Source organism: Nyctereutes procyonoides, unplaced genomic scaffold (assembly GCF_905146905.1).
Source record: "Nyctereutes procyonoides isolate TBG_1078 unplaced genomic scaffold, NYPRO_anot_genome, whole genome shotgun sequence".
Lineage (NCBI taxonomy): Eukaryota > Metazoa > Chordata > Mammalia > Carnivora > Canidae > Nyctereutes > Nyctereutes procyonoides.
In genome coordinates, this window is record NW_026575026.1 from 5835525 (window position 1) to 5853807 (window position 18283).

At 42.8% G+C, this 18283-nt stretch overlaps 1 protein-coding gene across 5 annotated transcripts; it reads right to left on the reverse strand.

The window, feature by feature from the left end:
* Positions 1-348: 348 nt before the first annotated feature.
* On the reverse strand, positions 349-16955 carry STARD4 (StAR related lipid transfer domain containing 4). 5 transcript variants are annotated; one of them, XM_055315315.1, is made up of 7 exons: positions 16885-16955; positions 16341-16515; positions 9823-9936; positions 8629-8678; positions 4697-4823; positions 3713-3827; positions 349-2860 (listed from the first exon to the last, which is right to left on the reverse strand). In XM_055315315.1, exons 3-7 carry the CDS (start codon positions 9925-9927, stop codon positions 2631-2633), a joined length of 627 nt encoding a protein of 208 aa, XP_055171290.1. In that variant the 5' UTR covers positions 9928-9936; positions 16341-16515; positions 16885-16955; the 3' UTR covers positions 349-2630. The 5 variants fall into 5 exon arrangements, with proteins under 5 accessions (XP_055171290.1, XP_055171289.1, XP_055171293.1 ...); XM_055315314.1 differs by having other exon boundaries at positions 16289-16515; XM_055315318.1 differs by lacking the exon at positions 9823-9936 and having other exon boundaries at positions 16289-16515.
* Between the last annotated feature and the right edge of the window lie 1328 nt (positions 16956-18283).

An 18283-nucleotide genomic window follows, 5' to 3' on the forward strand; every position in this document is an offset into this window, starting at 1 on the left:
CTCTCTCTCTCTCTCTGTGACTATCATAAATAAATAAAAATTAAAAAAAAAGAGAGTAATTCTGTGAAACTCATCACTTCATACTATAAAAAGACGAATGAAACCAAACAGATCTGTGCTGGCCACTGCATGCTGCTGGCCTAATGTGGACAATGCACACTTAGAATGTGGTTCATTCAACCCAGTAAAATACACACTAGATTTCAACGAATTAGTATAGAAGGAGCGTGTAAACCATCTTAATCAGTTTTTACACTGATTACAAGATGAAATGGTAATATTTGGGATTACTGAGTTAAAAACTGTATCATTAAAATTAACACCAGCTGCTTCTTTTTATCTTTTTAATGTGGCAGATAGAAAATTTTAAATTACATTTATGGTTCATGTTATTTTTCTATTATCCAGCACTGCTACAGAAACAGCAGACTCAATTATATGTTATCATTAATCCCAACCCAGATCATTAAATTTTTGTATAATTACAGTATTTGAGATAACATTTAATACATTACCATAAGGTGCCTGAGCTTAGGATCAAACACACCTCTCCTCTAACAAAACCAGATAAAGCCTACGCTAATCTTTTTCATCTTCTGTATAAGGGCAACTGCGCTCAACTTTGGTTAGATCTGAGTCTGCAGACAGGCAAAGGGGTCATTTGGTTGCTAGAAATATTCTAAAGCTGGACTGTGGTGATGACCACACAACTCTAAGTGCATGTGAGATGTAACTGGACTGTATTCTTAGAACCAGTAAGTCGTGCAGCATATAAATTATACCTCTATAAAGCTGTTTAAAAAAGAAAAGAAAAAAGTAGCATCTAGAGCCCAGCAGATCTCAAGTGCCATCTAGAAGCTGCACAGAAATTTCAGGTAACTCAAATACTATTTTTCAGTCTATCCTAGGACTCAATATTGCAACAAAAATTTTTCCTTTTATGTGCAAGGGACCCAGTGCAACAGTGGATTATGTAATCACTAATTGGAGGTATAAGCTGAGAAACACAAAGAGCACATTAGACAGTTTATTCATGTTAAGGGTACCCAGCTCAGGCCATCTTGTCACAAATCCCTCACCCAGTCTGGGCCCCATAATTGGATGTCTGCTAGCATTTCACCATCCTAGACAGTATGCTGGAATAGAAGAAACCTCAGATTAATTTTAAAAAGGAAACAAAACATTTAGAAACAGTAAGTACCACATAACTCCCACTGAACAGGAGACAGATTTCAAGATGTAGGCCTGAACACAAGCATAAATACACCCACAAGGATACAGCGAGTTGTCTCAAGGTCTCATTTTGGAAGTCAACCAGGTGGCTATTCAAAAGCAACAGAATCACTTGGAATGTTCAGATCATTCGGGAATGTTCATTTAAGGCAGCCATGGAGTCACGGGGTCTATTACAGTCCAAGCCAGTTTTATAAAATGACTCATCTAGGCAAGTGGACAAATGTATGAACACATGTACTAAAGTTCCAGACTGGGATCCCTGGGTGGCGCAGTGGTTTAGCACCTGCCTTTGGCCCAGGGCGCGATCCTGGAGACCCAGGATCAAATCCCACATTGGGCTCCTGCTGCATGGAGCCTGCTTCTCCCTCTGCCTATGTCTCTGCCTCTCTCTCTCTGTGTGTGTGTGACTATCATAAATAAATAAAAAGTAAAAAAAAAAGTTCCAGACTGAGTCACGTCATGCTCGTGAACGTGTATGATGCAGTCAGTAACACTTTGAGGGGAGCGATACTTTGAAATGTGAACATGGATGAAATGAGAAAGACTAAAAATCTGATTATTTTCCTACAGAATATTGGATACTTCTCAGAATTAAAAGCTATTTCTCGAGGGCTTGTCTTAAAAAAAGAAAAAACTGAAATATGAAAACACTCATTGAATTTGATTTCTGGACGATTTGCTGTTGGTGAATGTAGGACATCACCACGCCCTTTACACAACCCATCGGGTTGGTAGCTCCAGCACATACTTGGCAGTTCTTGGTCTCATCCGTGCATAAATACTTTGGAAGACTTCCAAAATAAATGGACAGAAAGATACAAATACATTTTTAAAAGATATCCAGAAAATAATGTTATCTAGGTATCAAAACAACTGTATCTGAATTATATCTATACTATCTCTATTCTTCTATTTCTGGTTTTTTCAATATTTGAAGTAGTACAAGTCAACTGACAAGTTCACCTTTTATAAAATATAAAGAACTCTTCTCTTTAGTCTAGATATTGGCCAACTCATAGAGCGTACCAAAAGTAAAGCACTGATATTTAATTTCCTAAGATAGTTAAAACTTTTAAAGGTTTCGTAAAGCTCTAAAACAGATGACTTTACCAACATGAAGCTTGTGCTTTCATATTCACATCGAGGCAATGTTCGGTTTCGTAAGAGTTTCGGTCAAACAAGACGCGCTGCTGTACCAAACAGTGCGCAAACAACTGTCTAAGGAAACGGAGATGCCTTCTCTTAGATAACTACTTTAAGGAATAAGATAAACCGACAAATCATCTCATGTTTCTACAGCTACACAGAAGAGAGAAAAGGATGATTTTCACAGGCCACGCCACTGAGGGAAAAAGTTGATTTGGGGGAACGGCTGTCCTACGAGTTTAGACATTTTAGGCCTTCTGTAGGGCTTTTCGTAAATCCGCATAGAAGCTGATTAAAGTGCTTGCCATGGCTGTATCGACCGCAGACTGCGGGATCATCCCACGCAGATCCGTCTGAATATAGCCCGTCAAGAGACTCTGCTGGGGATTGTCTTTACGTGGAACGCAGAACCAGCCACAGGGATGGTTAAACCCACGAATAAACTCTGGTCTCTGTTCACTCCAGTCAACACTTAGCCCTGTAAGGGAATTTTAAAATAACACCATGAATAGCAGTGACTGAGATTAGTCTAAAACTCTCATTCAAAGACTCTTACCAGATTTCCTGTTCAAATATTTCCCTTCTTACCATGTAGATGAGAAGTGAGCCCCAAGAAAGACCAGGGAAGAATTCCCAGGTGGAATTCTGATAGGGGCCTGGCGGGTAGGAATGGGGGATGGTTCTGATCCCATCAGAGTAGGTGACAAATGTCACTTCAGTAACTCCTTGTGAACTAGGCATCTTGGCGGGAGCGTCCGAGCCTCAAGGTGCCAACACTGAAACCGGCAGCAGCGCTACTCCCTGGAGCACCAGCACGGCCGCCTGAGGCGCGTGCCTGCGCGGGTTTACCGACGGCTGCCAGCTGAGCACAGACTGTACGCGAAGACAACACGCCTACAGGTGGCTCTTAGAAAGCAGGAGACTTCTAAGTGCAGGAAGTGTCAGCTTTTAAAAGAAAGATACTACACAGCTCAAGGAAGGGAAGATATTCTAACACACACCAAGCCTGTTTTTCTGTGTGTGACTACGAGGCGGTCTTCTGAGAGGGATGGAAGCTCCTTACTCCATCCCTGCCTCAGAGGCAGCCACGTAAGCCCTACTCACTAGCTGTGACCCGGGGATACCAGGTAACTGAGAATCAAAGCTTACCGGAAAGATTTTGAAACCCTTCTTGATAGTGTTATTTTAATCCCTATGCTGTAACGCTTGCAAAGCTTAGTGATTATTAGGTAAGTGTGGAGGCTGAAAGTGTCTCACACAGAAACATCCCGCCTAGAACACTCATCTATTTAAAACAGATGAAAAAAGTATAAGGTCGTGAGATCCTTACCACAGGACAAAAGCCCGTCTTCGTAGCCCACGGTGTAGGAGAAATCCACAAACTCTCGAGGGGAAATTATATTCCAAAGCTGACCAGCCGTAGTGTAGCGCATCACACAGCAATTCTGAAAGACAGACAACAGGTAACAGGTGTTGCTACTTAGGAAACATGGACTCAGATTTGAGGGCAAAGAGTATATTCCCCTAAAATTAACCCTTAGTAAAAAACAACTACTCCTATAAATGTATTATTACTAATAATTCTTACAGTGATTCTGACAGGTTTAGACCTCTATTCTAAATGTCACTGCTACATACGGACGTGAATAAGGTACATATAATCAAGGTACAAAGAGGTAAGCCACCCAGCCTCTAAATCTCTACCTCAGTACAGTGACCTTATATCCTATAGGACATTCAGCATGGGAGCAGGTGGCATAGATTGTAGGCGTTTAAGATAAAATGCACAAATACTTAGACTAAAACACCCAATGTTTCAATAAAGAAATTCAAACATGGGAAGAATGAATTAATATAAATAGAGAAAGAAGACAACCTGCCTCAGTTACATCATTCTCTAATACCTAAGGTGGCATCATTATCTCTGATCTTTGACTTTTGGCTTAATATTAATGGAAAAACCTACATCCGATTACTTAGAAACCTTAATACAATGGTGCTGTTTTCAGAATTTTAGATTTCAGAACCTCAACATAACTTTACAATTAAAGATGCTGACAATTTTCTTAAGCAGCAAGGGGAGAGCTACTGTGGAAAACAAACTCAGTTCTGACTAAACTCATTAGTTAGTATGAGGAAACTCAAGGTTTTTAAAAGGCAGCTAGTATTGTATCCCCTGTGAGGTCTTTGCCATGACTACTCACTCTCAAAGCAAAGAATACGACGAATATAAGTGGGTACATGCTCATGCTCACCTGCTCTCTCTCATGCGCGTGCACACACACAACCTGAAGTGATGTTTCTAAATAAATACCTCTTCAAAGTGTTCCAGAATATCCATTGAAGTCATTAAGCTGTCCCAATCCAAGCGATAGGGACCCGGGCGTATATGGTCTATGACACTATTGACGATGTCATCTATAACACCCTGGGCTTTGAACCTGGAGAGAAAGATAGTAAGGTCAGATGCTATTTGGATGAAGAATTTCAGCATATGCCCTCATAGAGCTAACTTAAAAAAAGTAAAAGTTAATAAAGATGTTTTAAATGGAGTAAATCCCAGCAGTTTTTCTGGTAAGTTATATCAATTATTTTATGGAATGTACTCTTTGCCCTCAAAACCGATTAGTGACCTGAAGGCTACATCATGTTACCATGAATATAGTGAAGCACCTCCACGTTACAGTATAGCCCCAAACCGTCCATACAGCACTAGCGCTTTATTTACTCTGGATGCTATTCTTTTCTCAGTTATGCTCCAACAGGTTATTAATATGCATATATTTTTACTCTTTCAAAAACTTTTTTTTACAGGGACAGAAAAATAGGTCACCCAGGAATAGCACACCGAGGATGGACTCAGGAATAATATCCAGACCTCGATGTATTTCGAAGGTGCAGTACCTGTTGGTGGGGAAAGGGTATACTATTCCTTGGGTGGCGCTTTGATTCCGTACTTATGCTAACAGGGAAACTAAACACTGAATCCCTACTTGATACCATTCACAATGATTAATTCCAGATGGACTAAAAACCACTACATAACTTTTACACCTTTGAGAAAAATACGTCTTTGTGACTTTGGGATTTCTTGAATATGTAAGACACACAAAAACAAGTAACACTAGACAGTTAAAATTAAAAACTTGCATACCACGAACGACAAAATAAGTAATTTCTCTAAAAACCAGCCACAGACTGGAAGAAGGCATGTGCAACATACAAACAGACATCATTAAAGAGAATATATAATTAATTCCTGAAAATCAATGAGAAAAGACAATCCAAAGAAAATAAGGGCAAAAGATATGTTAAGATCTGAAATGTCAGTAAATTTAGAAAAGATGCTCAACCTCATTCATAATCAAGTAAATACTAACAAGATAGCATCTCACGCCTCTGAGTGTGGCAGAGTGAAACTGAGTGGAAGGGAAGAACTCTTCAGACTGTTCCCTCCACTGCAAAGCAATGAATCCCACAGTCTCGCGTGTCCTTAAGACCCAGGTACACACCCAGAAAAATCACACGTACCAGAGACGTTCACAGTAGCATTACACTTCATAAGGAGGAACTGTCAACGACCCAAAAATGGGCAAACACAGGCAAACATATCAGAGCATTTTCACATGAATGTAAAAGATCAGATCTGCATGGAAAACATGGCTAAACCTTGAAAAAACACCATATGAAGTGGGAAAAAAACAAAAGCAAATTACTAATAGAAACACAGCACACACATATATGGCCAAGGCATACTACAGGGATAATGCACACTTACAGTAGCTAGCTCTGGGGAGGAGAGAAAAAAGAAGAAAAGAGAGATTGCTTTAACTCCAGCAGTAACATTAGGGGTGGGGCTTTTTAAAAGTTTTTTTTTAAATCATCTGAAGCGGGATCCCTGGGTGGCGCAGCGGTTTGGCGCCTGCCTTTGGCCCAGGGCGCGATCCTGGAGACCCGGGATCGAATCCCACGTCAGGCTCCCGGTGCATGGAGCCTGCTTCTCCCTCTGCCTGTGTCTCTGCCTCTCTCTCTCTGTGTGACTATCATAAATAAAAAAAAAAAAAATTATAAAAAAAAATCATCTGAAGCTGTTGCATCATTCTGTAAATATTTCCAGCTCAAACTAACATTATCTCCCCCATCCTAAATCTGCCCTTCCCTTCTGTGTTCTCTAATTTGGGGTAGGGGTGGGAGTGGGGGCAATACAAATTAATCCAGTCACCCAAATTAGACATCTGGGATTCAACTTGGCCTCTTCTTTTTCTCTTAATTCCATTTCAGTAGTCAGAACGGAAGTCACCATGTTTTATCAAGAAGACATACTAAATGTAAAGTGCTTAGAACAATATTTGGCCCTCAATAAATTAGTTATCATCACCAGCACCACCAGCACCATCATTAGAGCTCTTTCATGTTCACGTGCCCTCCTCAAGTCCCATGCTACATCCTTAGTGTGTCCAACTCAACACTAACCCGTTTCTAGCTCTTTGGACTACATACCTCTTAAAGTTTCTGAAAAACACCAAAGATCTCTTCTCAGGAATATAAGATTGACATAAAATTTTATGATCTTAAGGAAACTTTAAGAAGCTAGCCATCAGCTCCCAGAGTAAAACCTCTAAACTCTCCATGCTCACCTCCATTTTCACAGTGCTATGGGATTAAGTTCAAAGTCTCTGAGAACCTGGGAAGTGGAGGTAAAGGTTGAGCAAGGGTGAGCACAACACTGAATTCCTTACTTTAGAATTAAAAAATCCCTCAGACAGGGGTACCCAGCGGGCTCAGTGGTTGAGCACCTGCCTTGGACTCAGGTCATGATTCCAGGGTCCTGGGATCGAGTCCCACATTGGGCTCCCTACAGGGAGCCTGCTTCTCTGACTCTCTCTGTGTCTCATGAGTAAATAAATAAAAAATCTTAAAAAAAAAATTCCTTCAGACATATGTTCTCCCTACCCTCACACTTTATGCTCTAGCTATACAGACATCACTTGTACTTCCATCAACAAACTCCTCAGAGGGTTTCCCATCTGTGTTTATGTAGTAGATGCAATACCCTCTGCCTGGAATATGAATCAGTCCTTCATTCCCTAAGAAATAACTCATTCTTTCTTTAAAGCTCAGCTCATACACTAGCTCTTCTGTGAAGTCCTCTCAAGCACCAAGTGTAATGCTGCCTTGGCACTTTTTATGGTTTTCAACCCCCACTGGGAATCAGCGATGTAAGGGATTAAACTTCACACTTGCTTACAGTGCTTGTCAGAAATCTTGTTCTGGAAATGCTGTCTTTGTATTACACTAGAAAATATAGTACGTGGGACCAACAGTTTCATTCTTAAAAGGGCTGATTCCCAACCCAAGGATATGAATATTCCACTCCCAATTACACAAGGCAATTGTCTCCACTGGCATTAAAAACCAATATATTTTTTTTCTGATTAAAAGCATAATTCATGTTCAACTATATGCAAATACCAAAAAATGGAAATAGAAATCACCTACAGAACTGCCATCTAGAGGTGTATATTTGGTATTAAATAAAAACATTTTAATACATAAAAACATATAAGGTCAACTCACAATTCTGCTACATGCAGTTTAGAATTCTGCTTTACTCACTTTATATTACATCTTGAGCATTTTCTGGTGTTTTAAAGTAATATTTGAAAATGTAGTCTTTAAAGACTGTAAAATATCATGTTTCAAAATTTAACCATTCTCATTTGATTATTCAAATTTTTTTGTAATTTTTAATATTATAAGTAATGCTGTGATGGAAGAGATAAGTACTTAACTATTATCTTTCCTATGATTTAAGATAAATTCTTAGAATAAAGTATGCTACAGCACTGAGTAAATACAGAAGACTATTAGAAAGGTGTTACATACCATGCTGAGAAATTAAGATTTTATCGGCCATTTGATATCCTTATTTATGATTTCCTTTATCACTAACTCAGTCCACAAGGAATATGGATGTTGATAAAGACTTTGAATTTACAAGGTGCTATTCTTCTCAAAAAGTTTAAGTTCCTAAAAGCAATATTTTACTGGCAATGATGATTTAGTGATAATATATGTATATTATCACTAAATATATGTATATATATACATATACATATATATACATATACACACACATATATATGTATATGTGTATATATATATATATATATATATATATATATATATATATAAAAAGTTTGGCAATGTCCTAAGAGCTACATAAAACTACAAGAATTTACTTACAGGTATCCATTAAATTCTTCTGAAGGTTTTCTCCAAATTGTTACATCTTTCTAGAAAAATAAAAACAGTATATGGGCATAAATCAACACCTAGGTAGAACTCTGGATATAAAACCAACAGTTTCAAATTCTAGGGCATCAGTCTGTCCTTGCATTAAAATAAAATGTAGGGATCCCTGGGTGGCTCAGCGGTTTAGTGCCTGCCTTTGGCCCAGGGCGTGATCCTGGAGTCCTGGGATGGAGTCCCACACCGGGCTCCCTGCGTGGAGCCTGCTGCTTTCTCCCTCTGCCTGTGTCTCTGCCTCTCTGTCTCTCTCTCTCTCATGAATAAAAATCTTTAAAAAATTTTAAAAATTTAAAATAAAATAAAATTTAAGTAAATATTCAAAGAGTTACCTAGAAGTCACTTTACCATCAAATGATCCATATTTGAATTTCTTCTGTATCCTAAAGTTCTTCACATTTTACTTAAAGTACAGACCCCCCCCCCCAAAATAGATTATCCAGTAGCTTAATGAGGTGCAAACATTGTCAAGATCCTGGGTTGGCTCTAGCTCACCGACCATTATTATTTGCCTCACTCCAATCTTATTTAGCATTACAGACACATTTAGATAAGATAATAGGAATGCTACATATTTCATTCTGAACTTGCTCCTATCTTTTTAAAAATCAAACCATTCACATCTATTATGGCAGTGACCATACCTTGAGTTGGTCCCTACCAATTCTTTCTGATCATTTCCCAAGAAATTTTGAATATCAGAGTAGCTGGAGTACTGAACTGGAAGAGTCCTGAGCTCTAGGTTTGGCTCTGTCAATACCTAGCCACGTGATGGTTTGGACAGGTCATACCTGTAGAAAAGAATGCTAACTGGCTACCCTCTTAGGCTTGCTGACATAGCTGAAACTATTTCAAACTACCCATACATGATATATTTTATATGTTGACTTTAGAAGCTACTATCGCCAAGAGCCTATTCTCACGTACAGTATCTAAAGAAGTAATGAAAGCAGTGCAGGATTATTATGTGTTTGCCTTGGTTGAGATGTGAAACCACCAACTTTATTAGCTTAATTATCTACCCTGCACATCCAAAGTATGGTCCAAATTTTCCCTTATCATGTTGAAAGTCATCCACCAACTCATTAGATAGAAGATAAATGCCAAATACAGGTAATTTAAATAATTTACCACTTTCTTGGCAACTCGCCACTTATCATCTTCGATGCTATGATATTGGATGAGAGTGTTTTTAAGTCTAGTTGCAAAAGCAGCAGCATCAGGCAGGCCTTCCATTTTTTTCTCCTGTTACAGAGACAAAGATTAGCATCCACAAATTCCACACTTTGAAGCAGTAGACTAGTGAGTCTTGAGGCTGGCTTCATAATAGAATCACCTGAGGAGCCATAAAAGATACCAATACCTGGATCCCATCCCAAATCAACTAATCATAATCTCTGGGAGTAGGACCTGGGCATCAGTTTTTTTTCCTGAAAGCTCCCAAGATGAGCAACACCTAGTCAAGGATGAGAATTCCACATTTTAAGTTATTAAAATCCCTCATATAAAAATAATAATACAATCCTATTTTCCCTTTTTATACATTACAGAATTCTAGATAACTTAAAGAAAAAATTGCTGTTTCCAAACTACAAAAGTAAATACATAAGGAATAGATTCTTTAAAAAAGTCTTTAGAGCTTTAGCCATTAAATGTTTAGTTTAACATCCGACAAATTTAGGACTCATTCTAGAAAACGAATGACAAGCTCAACTAGAAACTTGTTCATACATCCTTTCAGGATAGGGTTACAAAACTTTGAATAATTTTAATAGTTTGAAAAACTGCATCATTTTCAGTATTTTACTTCATTTGATTAAGTGTTACAGGATTCAGTATCTGTGTAAGGAAGGAGGTCATATGAAGACTTTTAGAACCACCTGTACAGCATAAGTAAGTGGTTTGTAATTTTAAGGCAATAATTTTAACCATATAAAAAAGTACTAAATCAATCAATTCCAAAGATAAGCTACCGTTCAATGTTGTTTTTAAAGATAAATGATTATTAACCTTAAAGATAATAAATGATATAATGAAGGCTTCTGTAATGTGACAGTTTTAAAACATTGCTGCAAATTCTCTGATACACTTCCCTTCAAGAGGTGGTCTGTGACTGCATGACTTCCTAGGCTGGGTTAGAAAAGTCCATGCAAGCTCTGCAGGTTTCTTTTAGAATAATTGCTCTGGGAGCCTCTGATCAACATGCAAACGTGCAAAAACTCTGGCTACCTTGAGGCTGAGAGGGGAAATGGGCGGAGAGATACAACTCCAAAGTCCCAGATCCAGAAGCATAGTTAGAGCTCCATCCTATCACCTGAGACTTCCCTCAGTTTCACTTGGTCATCCTCATCTTAACAATTTACTCTTATTTTTACTTATTTATTCTTTAATGTAGGCTCCACACCCAGCATGGAGCCCAATGCAGGGCTTGAACTCAAGACCCTGAGATCAAGACCTGAGCTGAGATCAAGAGTCAGATGCTTCACTGGCTGAGCCACCCAGGGGCCTTAACAATATACACTTAAAATGGTAACTGAGTCAGTTGCTCAAAGTCAAAGCCTAGGAATCATCCTTAATAGAAATTAAGAGATTCCTATTCACACCACCACATCTTATCACCTATAATAGTCTAGTCCTACTGCTTTTCTTTCTGTCCCTCAAATAGGCCAAGCTTGTCATTGACTCTGGGCTTTGCACTTGCTATTTCTCTGCCTACATATTATTATTATCTCAAATCTGGGCATGACCAATAACAACTTGTAATGACAATTTCATTTTAAACCTCCTGTCTCAATATAGCCTTCTGCAAGTCACTATTATATCCTTTTATTTTCTTCAGAGTGCTTATCACTATCTGAAATTAACTTGTTTATTTATTGGTGTACTGTATTTGACGCTTTCACCATCATATCCCCAAATAATAGAGCACGGGCCTTATTTATCCCCATACCCCCACCAACTAGAACACTGCCTGGAACACAACAGGCCCTTAATATTTGTTGAAGTGTGTTTGCTTCAAAAGAAGAATCATTTGGTCTTGATTTTGTGTCCTTTTGGTGTCTTGGTCAACTCCAGTAAAAGGATAAAGGAGAAAAAGCTTCGGGGGAATAGCTGCACAATTTGCACAACTATCAAGTTACTACTAAAAAGAAAATCAAGAAAAGATGTAAATGAAATGTCACGCCCCAAACCTCCATGGGAATAAGGCTGCAACACTCAACCACAGGTGCACACATCAGAATCCCCTTTGTCATATTTTGTAGTAGTTGTTGCTGTTGACAAAGATTCCCTTCCTAGGCTCTCTGCGTCCTCTTTTTGACCAAGCATCATTCTTGGGCTTGTCCTTGGCCCCCTAAGTTCAGCTTTAGCAAGAATCTCACTGAGCTAGTTTACTGAAAAACCCTCACCCTCAGAAATTCCTCATCCTACCCTTGATCTTATTGCATTGCTCTTCATTCAGCAAGAATCCTAAGTCAATTTAGCCAGAATCCTGCTTACCCCTAATGCTTCCTCTTAGCAATTTCCCATCCATTGATACCTACCCTGCTCCTTGGCTACAAATCCACACCATCCTTACTGTAATGCAGAATGGAGTGCAACTCTTTTTTTTTTCTTTTCTTTTCTTTTTTTTTAAGATTTTGTTTATTTATTTGAGAGAGTAGGGAGGGGCACAGGAGAAGGGAGCAAGAGCATCCATAGCAGGCTCCACACTGAGCACAGGGCAGGAGACAGGACTCTATCCCATGACTGCAGGATCATGACCTGAGCTGAAACCAAGAGTTGGAGGCTTAATCTTAATTCTGAGCCCCCAGAATGAGGTACAATCCTATACTGAGGTACTGTTTCCCCTCTTGTAATAGTTCTTGAATAAGATTTGCCTGTACCGGGGATCCCTGGGTGGCGCAGTGGTTTGGCGCCTGCCTTTGGCCCAGGGCGCGATCCTGGAGACCCGGGATCGAATCCCACATCGGGCTCCCGGTGCATGGAGCCTGCTTCTCCATCTGCCTATGTCTCTGACTCTCTCTCTTTCTCTCTCTGTGACTATCATAAATAAATAAAAAATTAAAAAAAAAAAAAGATTTGCCTGTACCATTTTAACTTCTATTTGCCTCTGGTTTTCCTTGACACTGTTTTTAAAAAATATTAGATTTCAGGGCCCACTGCCAGACAGTGTGATTCAGTGGGTCTGTTCTGGAGTAGGCCCCCAAAGTCTAGGTTCTATAAAAAGCCTCACTGACCATTCTGTTATCCAGCCAGGGTTGAGAACCACTGATCTAAAAACTAAAGGTAACAGAAATAAATCAATATTGTAGTCAATATATAAAGAGCATAAAGCAAAGCATACAAGCCATTAAACATGATGAACAGTAAGATGATAAAGAACTGTAGGGAGGAAAAAAACCTTTTTCTCTACTCTCTTAGGTTATGCCTCTGGGTCTGCAAATTAAACTGAAAGAAAAGGAAAGTATACTAACAGGAGAAAAGGCACACAAATTTTATTTGCTGTTAATAATTTAATTTTTATGTGCATAGAAGCCTACACAAAAAAAGAAAGAATGGAGACCCAAAAAAGCAGTTAGATCTAGGGCTTATATACTGTTCTAACAAAGGGTGATAAACTGTGGAAAAGTGACAAGACAAAGGAAAAGGGATTTGGGTTTTTAGGGGTAGTAAATCATGAGAAAGTAAATATATGAGGGAAAACTAATAGAAAAGAAAGGTTATTATAGTAGAGTTTGTTTTTAGACAACCTTGGTGTCAACCCTATCTTCAGTGATGAGTTGTTCTCCTGCCATAGGAGAGGGGAGAGGGAAGACAAAGGGAAATTTATGTCCTACTTTTAGGCAGTAGAGGGAGAGAAAACAACTCTTTCTGCATTTGCTGCTGAATTGCCCTCAGCTCAAAATAATCCTTATTCCACAGTGGCATTTTTGGGGGTGGTATATCCCAAAAATATGGGAAATGTGAGAAAGCATACATAGAAAATTCAATAACACAGAATTTAGGATCTATGTAAGTGATGTAAAATATATAATAAATACAGATTCCACCCACAGAATAAAAGTGGATGAGCTCATTCAAAAAGTGTGCCAATCAGGAAAGTATTCCATTTCCCCTCCTGAGCCTGCCAACTTGATATATTACAATATATACAATACAATGAGCTTAATCAAGGATACGTTACAAACAAGCACAAATTCTTAGAGAAGACTTTAAAAACAAATTTATCTATTACTGGAATCATTACGACTAAACACTATTCTTGAACTGCAAAGGTTGCTGGCCAGGTTCCTGTGGTTGCCAGGGAAGATATTTTTTTTCAAAACCCCGATAGAAATCAAAGATGAAATGTAGATATGCTATTATCACAGACATCATCTTTGTACAAATCCATTATACAAATGTAAGCAATAAAAACTACCTATAAAGATGAGAATCTGCATGTTTAATTACTACGTGAGTAATTGTTCATTCTTACTGATCATATAGAGTCCATACTCCTAAATATGGCTTCTGGGCCCTCTTAGCATCTGGCTGAGCTTTAGTGCCTAATTTCTTCTTTCTCGGACTCCTCTAAAGACTAGGTTCGCTTCCCTCAACACCACCAATGTTTCTCACAGCAACTCTGTGATTATTAACTTGTTAGCTTTTCCAATTCAACTATAAGCCTTTAGGGGGGCAGGAAATGTGCCTTGTTCAATGTTATCGTCCTATGTCTAGCATACAGTAGGAACCCAGTAAATAAAAGTGGGAAAAAAAGGTAGACAGTGGGCTACTAGTGTCACTTATGGAAGACCTCAACATGGGGAAGACAGGGCAGCCCGGGTGGCTCAGTGGTTTAGCGCAGCCTTCCGCCCAGGGCGTGATCCTGGAGACCTGGGATCGAGTCCCACGTCGAGCTCCCTGCATGGAGCCTGCTTCTCCCTCTGCCTGTGTCTCTGCCTCTCTCTCTGTGTTTCTCTCATGAATAAATAAAATCTTAAAAAAAAAAAAAGCGAAGACGGGCCCACTTTTACCAATCATCCTGGAGCCTCCGAGTGACAACTTCATTGCCATAACTAACTACAGCAATTTCTCAAGGAAGTCTACTAATTTATTCACCAAGCGTTAGTACCTACCAGATCCTAGAACTACAGAAATGGATGTAATCCAGTGTTTGCTCTCAAAGTTGACTTATTCCACCCTTTAAATATTTTAACTCTGAATTGCAATAACAACAAAAGCTAAAACATTAAAAATCACTAATAAGCCTCTTCTAACGGTAGTGGAGTTGTAGGCAGGAAAGAAGAACAAAGTAAGTATAAACTCAGAAGACTTTTTTATTAGCCCAATGAAGTATGGCATCAGGCAGTTCATTCTTGCATGGATATTTTTCATCAAGATTAAGTCCAAAAGAGAATAATGGTTATTGTCTGAACCATCTGTGTGTGGGCAAGCACAATATATCTCTTGAAATATAGCTCAGACTTGGGGAGTGGGCAGTACTGATTGGGGTTATCATTGAGGTCTTGGGCTCTCCTAATAAAACAGAGAGTGCTCACACTGATCAACACTGATCGAAAGGAGAGCAAACAACATGTGCCACTGCAACCTCCACCTCTGAACAATGTGAGGCAGACGTTTTAAATACTACTCTGAACTCCGCCTTGCTGATCCTTTCATTCCCTTTCTTGACCCACATGGGGAACCTCTCAACTCAATCGCTTACATTTCAGAGAACAGGTACCGTTTCACTGTATCAGAATCTAGCAGCTGCTTCTGACGGTTCTGTTACTCGCTACTCGGTAACGTCCACCTCCATTTTTTCCCTACTTTAACCTCTTATTCACGTTTTCTATGCCCACGTCTTTGCAGTGATCGCCAGTATAGACAGTGGCTGCCACTGCGGAGCGGGCAGCCTGCCAAAGTCAGAAATGACCCTGGGGCCATCTATGGGCACCACACTCTGGCCACTACAACTCCAATTTTCATCACACTTACTTCACAGGGAGCCCGCCAGAGGTTCTCTTTTATATACGAAACATAATGAACACTTTAATCCCTAATAAAAAGTGAGTGTCCTCACAGTGTCTGTACCTCCGTAGTATGAGGTCAGGATTCGCTCATTAAAGAAGCTGTTACCGGAGTTGTTTAAACTTCCATTTCCCAATGGATAAAGGCCTTACGTGAACAGCTTAAATTTAACGTGCCATAGATTTTCCCCAAGATGTCATGCAAACCCAGGCTCTTTAAAACAAATTGTATTTTGTACCTGACATAAAAATTCAGCAAATGCCGGATTTCCAACCCATCTTTGAGTTTGTAATTTGGCTTTTCCAACCCAGTCAAATACAGTAGTTTCTCTCTTTTTTTTTTTGTTTGAGACTGGCTGTAGCAGGGACTCAACAAGGAAGCTCGCTTCGGCAACGTGACCACAGCACTTCCCTCTGTTTCAGGACTCACTTCAGCTCGTTCTAGTGTAAGCGTTACAACTGCAGAGACTTTTTACAACAGTTAGGGCAACGTTAAATTCTGACGCTATCTGGGCTCTCAGTTTGAGTCCAAGCTGATGTCTGAGCTCCTACATGTCTAACAAGAACACTTATTGATCACTTACTATGTGATCAGTCTTTCTGGGTTGTGTTCTTCCCTCTAACCCCACAAACGACCTTCAAAGCTGATCCTATTATCCTTATTTTGCGGAGAAAGAGCCAGCAGAGAAATCCAGTCACTTGTCTCGGGTCTCGCTGCGGGTACGAGGTGGAGCCAGCTGGGCCCCCAGCCGGGCCTCCGCCTCAGGGTCTACAAGTCTATTTTCTGTCAAGCGCCGAAGTCGCCCACAAGCTGCAAGAGACATTACATAAAATATGTGACCTCACACTGAACCTGTCCTTCCGCCCGGGCTCCTGACCACAGGCGGGCTCGGGACGCTCCCTAAGCCGACGAGGGGCGGCCCGACGTGCGAGAACTGGCCCGGCTGCCCAGCGCCCTGGATGGTCTAGCCGCCCATTTCCCGGATGCAAAGACTGACGCCCGGGAGGCCGCCAAGCGGGAGGACTGGCGACACGCCGGCCCCGGGGTCCTTCCGGGGACCTCCTTCCTCTCACGCTGCGGGCTCCGGCCCCGACCTCCACGCCGGAGCCCCCCGCCCCGATCGCCCCTGCGGCCGCGGCGCCCCGCGTCCAGCCCGCCCGGCGCCGGCCCCCGCGATACCTGAAACGCGGCGGGGCGGGAACGCGGCGGCCCCCCGGCAGTCGGCGACCCTGAGGCTGTGGGCTCCCCGGACGCCCCGCCCACTGGGGCCGGGAGGGGGCGGGGCCGGGCGGCGGCAGCCAGTGAACGACGGGACGCCGCCGCTCGCAGCCAATGGGAAGGCAGGCGGCTCTCGAGGGGAGGAGGGCCTAGTTCCTCCGCCGAGCGCACCCGAAGGGCCTGCGGCAGAAGTTGGCCGGACAACGTGTGTTGGCTTGGATTGGCTGGCGCGGGGCGTGCGGGGCGCTGATTGGCCGCTGGGGATGGAATGATTTCTGGTGCGTGTGGGCCGGCGGGAGGCAGCGGGGCTGCGGCGTGCGGGCTGAGGGGCTGAGGCGCTGAGGCTCGGCGGCCCCTGGCTGCCCTCGAGGAGGCAGCAGGGAGGGAAGGTCGGCGGTGACGGGCGACGCCGGCCTGACTGCGGAGGCGGCGGGGCCGGGCTCCAGGACCCACGGTGCGGTAAAGAGGAGGCGCCGGGCCGGGACGACGGTGCCCCCGCCTCCCGCCGGTGCCCCCGCCTCCCGCCGGTTCCCCCGCCGCCGCGTCACGAGGCACACGAACACCCGCGGCCGCGCTGCGAATCCGCCTTCGGCCGGACGGTAGCCCTCCCAGTAGGGAAGCGAGAAGCCCCCGAGGAAACTGAGCCCGCGGGGCGGGCGGGGGGGAGGGGGTGGGGCGGCAGGTGTGGGGGGAAGCGGAGGGGCGGCAGGTGTGGGGGGGGGGAAGCAGCAGGTGGAGGGGCCGGCAGGTTGGGGGAGCGGCAGGTGGGACCGGTGGGGGGCTGTGGCAGATGGAGAGGGGAGCCGGCAGGTGGGGGGGGAGCGGCAGGTGGGGGCGGGGGTGGAGCGGCGGCAGGTGGAGGGGAGCGGCAGGTGGGGGCGAGGGGGGGCGGCAGATAGAGAGGGCAGGGACAGGTGGGGGGAGCAGCAGGGGTGGGACCGGCACGTGGGGGAGCGGAGGTGGGGTGGGGGGCGGTGGCAGGTAGGGGGGCGGCGGCACGTGGGGGGAGCGGCACGTGGGGGCGAGGGGGGTCGGTAGCAGGTAGGGGCGGGGGGCGGCGGCAGGTAGAGAGGGCAGCGGCAGGTGGGGGGAGCAGCAGGGGTGGGAGCGGCACGTGGGGGCGAGGGGGGGCGGCGGCAGGTAGGGGCGGCGGTGGCAGAGGGGTGGCGGCAGGTGGCTGTCGGCTGCTCCGCCCGACGGGTCCTGGCTTTTGAGTGCTACCCATGTGGAGTTCCGGAGTTCTGTTTTCTAGGATGTGCGGTTTGCGACCTAAGCGCCAGAGCATGTAGTGCCACGCGGTGAGCCCCGCTGCTACGTGCAATGACAAGTAACTACGCATAAATCGTTAGATTGTCACTAA

Bases quoted from the DNA above. Each gene is read 5' to 3' on its own strand.
- STARD4 (XM_055315315.1), bottom strand. From the start codon at position 9,927: ATGGAAGGCCTGCCTGATGCTGCTGCTTTTGCAACTAGACTTAAAAAC. The intron at 8,679-9,822 runs GTAAATTATTTA...TTATTTTTCTAG, and splicing joins GGCGAGTTGCCAAGAAAGTG to AAAGATGTAACAATTTGGAG. The intron at 2,861-3,712 runs GTAAGGATCTCA...ATTCCCTTACAG, and splicing joins AGACGGGCTTTTGTCCTGTG to GGCTAAGTGTTGACTGGAGT.